Consider the following 8,209-nt stretch of genomic DNA (forward strand, 5'->3'; position numbering starts at 1 on the left):
ACCCAACTCCAAGAGCCTCCCTGTCACCAAGGCAGACAGAGGACAACAGAAGCAGCCAAATTTCCTTCCAGAAGCAGAGAAAAATGACTAATCCCTAACCTAGCAAAGCTCATCAGCCCAGTCATTGCCACTTACTTTTCCATTCACCCATTCCTTCCTTCATTCCATGAACACGCTCAGAGCCCATTCTCATATTGTGCTAGGTGGGGGGAAACATTAAATGATACAGAATCCTTGCCTAAGAACACATGCTTAAACCAGGCAGGTTCTTGCATGGGGCTGTCAATACTCCCAAATTCCCAGATGCTTCGTTTTGGAGAATCAGGCAGGAAAACAAATTACAATGACACCCAATTAAAACTAATGTAACAAAGTAACATACAAATTAAAACAACCATCCAACCAGGACACTAGGTTTCTCTAGTTTATGTAAGCTTATTATGTGCCTTCTCACATACTTATCCAGTTTGAGGATCTCCTTCCTTTAGCTCCTCTTTCCTACCCTGGTCTCTCTTTAATCTCCTGGCTCCTTTCTGGTTACGCTCACTACCATGACACCTTCTGGCCCCTGCGTTTCATGTCTTGGCCCCAGCTGACCTCTGCATGTTTCACTTTCATGTGCAACACCCGACAATCTCAGGTTCCATTCATACTGCTCCTCCAATATACCTTGCCCTGCAAGCCTCAGTATCTCAGTTCTACTCCTAAGCAAATTTGTACTTATGCCCTAAGATCTTGGCCAAAGGTTAATGCAGTTTTTGCTGGACCGCTAAGGAGAAATAATTCTTTTACTATAGCATCTATTATACTGTGCCACAGACATATTCTGTCTGCCTCAAACCCCTGGAGGAATGAGAACTCTTTGGGGGCAGGGAATACATCCTGGTCATTTAAGTGTGCCCAAGAACCTAGGCTTGGCGTGGACTGGACACACAGCAGACATTGACTGAATAAATGAATAAATGCTTAGAGCCCACCTGGCTCCACTGCAGTTGCTCTACACAAAGGATAGACTCTAAAGACACAGCTGAACTAGTCCTTTCCTGGGTATGCTATGCTAACAGCCTAGCTGTCACTCTGGGTCACTGATGAAAGGGTATCAGTGCTAAAGTTAATTCTTAAGGAGGTCATATAACTGTACCACAATGCCCTGGAGCTTTCACCCAAACTCCCACTCAGGCTGTTGGCTCAGTTCCTTCCTGAAAGAACAGCTGTTTTACACCAGCTGTTTTGTGGAGAATCCTCTCTGGTTGTACAAGCTCAATCAAGGATAGGGCAGCGAGTCTCTCTGACCCCAGTGGCCTCCCCCCCAACCCCTTAGGCTGGCTCACCTGTTGAACCTGCTTCCTGGGTGCAATCAGCCACCGGAAGGTGTAAACTACTATTATTAACCTAGAATTTCAGGCAAACCGTATTACCTACTCTGTCACCTCAGTACAGATTTCTTATGGGTGGAAGAGTATGAACTTTGGAGACAGACTGTTGTGAGTTCAAATCCCAGTTCTGCCATTTCAGTATGATCTTGGATTATTACTCAATTTCTTTGAGCCTCAATTTCCTCATTTATGAAATGAGAATAAAACCATACTTCACAAAGTTGTGAGGACAGAAGGAAATAAATTATGTAAAGTACCTGGCCTGGGCCTGGCACACAGTAGGTGCTCAATACCCGTTAGTTTCTTTCCTCTTCTGTCCTGGAAGAAATGACAGGGAAACTTACTAAGTGAGACTTGCCCAATCCAAAGTTATTACTTGAAGCACAGGACAGAGGACTAGACAGGTGACCTTCAAGGCCCCTTTGTACCCTCCCATCCACAATTTCTGGCTACAACTTCCTAGTAAGACCCTTCGGTATTTTAGGGCCCTTCTTTTTGCCTCAGTTTCCCTTTATCACTTTTCAGAGTAGATGAAGAGGTCTATTCATTTCAGAATGGAGGGGGAACCACAAAGGGAGCTGGAGAGCTGAGAGCTTTGAGGAGGGTCTAAAGGGAGATGGTCTAGGACTGTAGCATGTTCATCTACCTACAGGTTGAAGGATGAGGGGGGAACCATGGGGACAGAACCAAAGGGTGCAAACACAGGGCCTTTCCTGAGATGTAAGACCTCCTCTCCTCAGCCCTTTTCTGCTCTGCACATCCTGCCAGGAAGAACCATTAACCATTCCTTTCCCTAATATCTGTTTCTCTCCTCAAATACATAAAGCACTTACACCTTCACTCATGCTTTTCCCTCTGCCTCTTCCATGCACAATTTGAGTGTTACCTCCTCCTAAGTCCATAGGCAGAATAAACCGTGCTTTGCTGTGGAATGTCCTAACATTTCTTACGTATCTCTTGAATAAAGCTTATCACCTATGTATCCCAACTTTTGAAATCTGTCTTCTCCAGAACACTAAGACACTGAAGGGCAGGACCTGTGCCCCATGACTTACTGCATCCCAATTGTTCAGCAGAGATGGCAGCACCAAATGGGCATGGGTAAGTGTTTGGACACACAAAGGAAGATTAGCAGTTGCAGAATATCTTTATGGGGCAACAAATGGAAAACTGGGGAAAGTCTGTTTTGTTTTTAAAACTAAGGCTGTTTCTATTCCTGCTTATGGAAAAGCTCCCCTCTCTGGGAAGCCCCATTCTTTGAGAAACATCCTAGGCTTCCGCAAAGCTTCCCCATGCCGCCCTCAACTCAGCATTTCCCAGACCCAGCCACACAATAGAATCACTTTGGGAGGTTTAGCAACCACAGATTCCTGGGCTCCAGACCTAGAGACTCTGATTCTGTAGATCTGGGACAGGGTCCAGCAAAGCACCGGGGATCTGATGATTAGCTAGGCTGGGGAGAGGGAGAGGTAGAATCAAGCAATCACAGCTGCTTCTTGCACTGAGATGCCTTCCTCTCATGCTCTCAACAAATTTACCCAAGAACATCATGTTCACTTTCTTATTTAGAAGCTTTCACTGATCCTTCACTGCCTGCAGGGTAAAGCCCAAACTTCTTGGTGGGGTTTTGTAGAACCTTGCTAACCTCTCCAGCCTGACCTCATGCTACTCTGCCTGAGTTGGGCAGTTCTCGCCTCTGGGTCTTTCTTTGTTTAGATATTTTCTCCCACCATCCATTCTAAAGGAACTGTTACTCAACCTTGAAACATTAGTTCTGAGAAGCCTTCTCTAGATTATTATTTCTGTGCATCTCCCATATCAAGTATCTGTAATAATCATGACTGTCAGTTGTGCTAAGTGCTTGACATACAGTACTTGCTGCCCTAAAGGGAACCTGGCATCACTGTCACACATGCGAGAAAACAAACTAAGAAGGCTAAAACTCTTCCAAATGCCATGTACTAGAATCTAAGACTTGAACATTCACTCAGAGGAAGTGATGCTCTTCTAGCCTAACTATAGTTAATATACACGTGGGCAGGGACTGATTCACCTTTGCATCCCCAGCTAGCCCAGGGCCTGGCACAGATCGGGTGTCCATTAGTGTTTGCAGAATAAATTAACACCATGTCAGGTGAGAGGGAGACTGGGTATGGTGTGTGTGTAATGGGCCCAAATGAATGAATGATGGCCAGCCTGGCCCAGCAGTAGACGCTGGTAAGAACAAAGTGGAAGAAACCTTACTTTTACTTCTTTTATTATACTTTGGTTTAACAGTCACTTATTGAGCACATAAGGACCATGCACAATAAATACCCCACAAATAAATTAAAACATAGCCTTTGCTCTCAAAATTTCTAGGTTCGGGATATAAAGGTGTGAGGATATTAATAGGCTATTTAATACCTGATATTAAGTTTATAGATCTGGGACATTTTAAGGAAATTAAAAATAAAAACTATTTTTTTTAAATAAAAACTTTTTAAGGAATTTAAAAATTAAACAATCTTAGCAAGTAAGCTTCAGCTTCAAAGGCCTTTTAGCATTTCTACATAGAGAATCTCTACTGGCTTATAGAGAAGAACCAGAGGTGGCAGGGTTTCCCAACCCCCCACCGCCCATATCATTACCTACTACTTGCAATGAAAGTGTCTAGACTGGGTTTGCAGTAATTTTGAGAGAGAGGTCCCTGGTTAGAGGGACTATCTTACTCATCCGTGTGCCCAAAATAAAGGTCATAATGCTTGCTGAGTGGATTAAACGCAATGAGATGGTTTCAATAAAGATATTAACTGATCCTCTCCTCTAGTCTCTTGAGGGAGCAGGTTTAACTCTGAGCAGTGGGGAACCAGGTCTCTAGAGTCTCTAAACTCTCTTTAAACTGGGCTGGGCAGGTCTCAGCAGGTGCTATAGACAGATGAGAGATGGGAAGGGCAAGATGAGCTCAACCAGCTCCAACTGCTGGTTTAGTCTGGCAAGTCTCCTGAGGGTTTACTGAGTATGCATCTGGACTGCAGGCTGAGTGGTCCAAGAGAGGCCAAAAGACAGACAGCAGAACTGGCAGGTGAGAACACTCAGGCTTTGGATGGCCATCTGGCACAGTTCCCACTATCTCTGACTCCTGCTCTTGCCTCAGGAGCCTCGATGTACTTGGTGCTACGTGGGTTGCTCCGTTCTCTTATGACATTGCTGATGAGGCTTAGAAGAGGAAAAAACATGCCCAGAGTCACAAAGTTAGAGACTGAGCTTGGGAGTTCACCCCAAGTCTGGAATACTAAACACTATTTCTCACTACTGCCTTATTCAGCTGCTTTGTAAGCTTTTTTTTTTTTTTTTCCCCTTTGTTAATAAGGTAGTAACTATTTTAGTCTTATTTAGTAAATGAGGATTTGGATTGTTTAAGTAAACAGATCAATATAGTTTAGTGACCTCAAACAACCGGAAGGACTTTTGGGATCCCAAATAGGCCAGCTTAAGGTTCTGTATTTAAATGTGAACAAGTTATGCAAATGAGCAAAGGGGACAGGATGGAACCAGAGTGGCCTTCAAACCTGAACTCAGGAATCCTGGCTCTTCCAGCCTTCTCAATTACTGCATACATGTTCTCTGGACCACGAGCCCTTTGTGGGCAGGGACCACATCTGATTCACTTCTGCATTCCCAGTTAACCCAGGGCCTGGCACAGATCATGTGTCCTTCATATTAGGGGCAGACACTATTCAGAGACTGCAGATTACTGTCTTCCAGAAATGTGGGCCCAGCAACACCAGATTTTTAAGAGTTTTAAGAAAAGGCACAAATCCAGTTTGTGGGAATCTTATGATTATTTAAAAATTGGCTTAAATTAAAATAAAAATAAAACAATGTGTGATGTGGGGCTTCAGAACCTGTCTGTGGACTACAAGTGGTCCTATTTGCTGTCTTTGGCTTCAGTTTGGCATGCAATACAGAGTTTCACCTTACGTGCCCACTCTGTGTACACAGAGAATTTTAAGTGGCCGTGGGAGACAGAGATCCTCACCAAAGGCATGCTAGTGGGCAGAACAATGACCCAACCCTTTCAGCAGGTGCTTTTCACCAGGGCACAAAAGCCTGCTTCTGGATTAAGAAACCCCCTCCCCAGCAAAAAAGTGGGGTACAATCAGAAGAGAGTTCATCAGTTTGTTTCACCTCTTTGTGGCTATAGTATATTTAAAAAAAAAAAAAAAAGGCCTTGTTAAATCCCGCACAGTGCACAAAAGAGTATCCTTTTTTAGAGGAGCAGAAGGCACCTGAGACCTATAGTGGGAGTTGTATGAGCAAATGTTTTCTTGCTCTGAGTTTCTGTTTCTTCATCTGAAAAATGGGAAACAGTATTTATATCTTTCAGTTCATTCATTAAACATCTGTTAACCATAGGCATAGGGGTACAAGAGTGACTGACGTGGTTCCTGCACTCTCAGAGTTTATGCAGCAAAAGCAGACCAGTAATTAAACCAATAATTAACTCATCACAACTCTATTAAATACTGAGGAAAGAACAGGGGTGGTGGGAAGATTAGAAGTATGGTACATAAAGCATCTGGCACTAATAAATTAATGAACTGGCAGGTCAAGCAGTGGAGTTCTTAGGAAAGCTGTGTCCTAAATAAAAACTAAATAGTTAAGCCATTATCCAAAATTCTGGCCATGAATACTATAACCTAGCTAAGTGGAAGGGAACCTTAAAGTGTTGCCGGTGAGTGAGAACGAGAGAAAAACAACAGCTCCCCTGGCTCTCCCTATCTTAATGCTCCCCCCCCCTTTTGGATAATAGCATTCCCAGGGTGGCCCAGAGAAGAGAAAGAGGAAAGCTAGAGGGGGAAGCAGGTTCAGGGCTGAAAGTTAGACCAGGCAAGGGTGGGGTCCAACCTGGGGAGCTGATTCCCAGGGTAGGGGCTCGGGGTGAAGGTGGGCCTTCTGACACTCAGTAAGTGGTGACATTTTCATTAATTAAAAATCTTATTGTGATCTGAAACACAAAGGATACCAGCATCAAAAGTGGGTTACAGTAAGCACAGGTCCTCAACAGATTGATTCTCTCTCATTCACCTAGTTATTTCTACTCAGTGTCAGCAAGGCCCAGGGCTAGGCATGGAGGATAAGAGATAGATGACATAGTCCATGCCCCTGTGGAGTTCACAGTGCAGTGCAGGGAACAGATACATCAACAGAATGTCTCCATGAAGAATAGGGAGTGCTACCAAAGGAGGCACAGGGGGCTATGGGCACAAAGGGGGCACCTGACGCAATTGGGAAGACAGGGAAGGCTTTCTGGGAATGGTTCCCCAAATGGCATCCCCACTCACATGCACAATTCCAGAGATTCTACTAGAAGGCTGTCAAGAGCCATGCCTTCTGGCTGCACCAGCCTCCCAGAGTCCCCTGCTGCCCGATGCAGTGTCTGCAGAGCCAAACGCATCTTCCGCCACGCCTCATCCTCATCCGGCGCTGCATCCGACCCTCCAAGACTCCTGCAGGAGCCTGCCTTCCTTGGCAGGCTCAGCCAAAAGACCAACTCAAAACTCTTTCGTCAGAGCAAGCTTAGGGCGAGCCACCCAGCCCCAGGTGCCACAACCCTCCCAGAGCAACTGTGGCTCGTGCCACCCCGGGCTCTCAGGAACACTGGCAGGGTACCTCCCATTATCTCCTCTGCTCAAAAGAAAGTGACCTTCTTCCAGGTGGCAAGCTGGAAGCTTTGCTGAGTCCTGCTACTGCTCACTCTTAGCAGGATTCACCAAAGCCGGGGATCCGAGGGTTGGGGTAGGCCACCTTGTGGGGTCAGAGGTAGAGAGGGAAGAAAGGGCAGGCTTTGCTAGTTTATGCTTCAGCGCAGGAGCCCCACCAAATTGTCTTCTGGGCGGCCTGGCTGGCTGCTCCAACTGCTCGGCTGGGCAGGGAGAAGCGGGAGGCCACTGGAGACATATGCTGGGGGCACACAGCTGCTCAGGGGGCAGTGGCTGCAGGCAGTGAGGGGAAAGGGTGGGGCCGCTCCCGGGGTGGGGAGAGGGAAGAGGCTGCAGCCTTCCAGGGCACAGCGCCCCAGTCTGTGGTTAGGTGGGGGAGCAGGTGGGCCCAGGGGGAGGTGAAGGGCAGAGAGCTGAGCTGTGGCCTCAGGAGCAGAGCCCAGTCCCAGTGTGGATATACGACCAGAAGGTTTAAGGCCCTGCTCCAGCCCGGAGGCGGCGGGAGAGGGCAGGCAGCCCTGGTCACAGGACAGGACGGACTACGCTTCTGCTTGGAGAGAAGGGTCCAGCCTCCACTCCCGCCTCAGGGGAGAGAGCCTCAGTCCCAGCAAGTGGAGGATGGTCCATCCCCACGCTCACCCCGGCCCCGCTCCCGGGAGGTGAAAGTGCCGGAGCAGCCGGACTCCCCTAGCTCGCTCCTACCTGCGGTCCGGGCGCCAACTTAGGCTCGTCCTCCTCCCTGGGGTCGTCGCGGTCCGGTTCCACGGGAGCCTCCGAGGGCCCTGCACCCGCTCCCGCTTCCAGGCTCGGCGGCGGCGGGGGCTCGGGAGCCTGGGGCTTCTGCTGCCCTGCGGCCCGCATCCGCTCGCGCCGGCCCGCGCCGCCGCTCGGCCTGCTCCGCCTCCGAGTCATGCTGCTGCTCGCGCCGCTCCCTCGCTCCACTCGCGCCGCCGCCGCTGCCGCCGCTGCCGCTCCCCTCGCAGGACAACAGCCAATATGGCGGCGCCCGGCTCCCCCCTCTGCTGCTGCCAGCAGGTCATAGGGCGCGGCGTTCGCGCCGCCGCACTAGCCCCCGAGGCTGCCTGCGCCATTTTGAATAAGGTCACCTGAGTTCTGCGTGTGAGAACC

At 48.2% G+C, this 8,209-nt stretch overlaps 1 protein-coding gene across 16 annotated transcripts in view; it reads right to left on the reverse strand.

Annotated features, from left to right (window-relative positions):
• Positions 1–8,089, reverse strand: part of FAM193B (family with sequence similarity 193 member B) — a 31,897-nt gene extending 23,808 nt beyond the window's left edge. For 8 of the 16 annotated variants that reach the window (XR_006817678.1, XR_006817677.1, XR_006817676.1 and 5 more), the window contains exon 1: positions 7,784–8,089. Coding sequence is in view for 8 of the 16 variants with exons in the window: in XM_045999214.1 (XP_045855170.1) it covers positions 7,784–7,993 (210 nt within the window). In the remaining 8 variants the exon portion in view is untranslated. Of the gene's footprint in view, positions 1–1,633; positions 1,695–6,266; positions 6,367–6,703; positions 7,167–7,783 lie in introns of those variants that run through there. The other 8 variants (XM_045999217.1, XM_045999213.1, XM_045999216.1 and 5 more) reach the window with 7 other exon arrangements.
• Between the last annotated feature and the right edge of the window lie 120 nt (positions 8,090–8,209).

This window comes from Meles meles, chromosome 3, assembly GCF_922984935.1.
Source record: "Meles meles chromosome 3, mMelMel3.1 paternal haplotype, whole genome shotgun sequence".
Taxonomy (NCBI): domain Eukaryota; kingdom Metazoa; phylum Chordata; class Mammalia; order Carnivora; family Mustelidae; genus Meles; species Meles meles.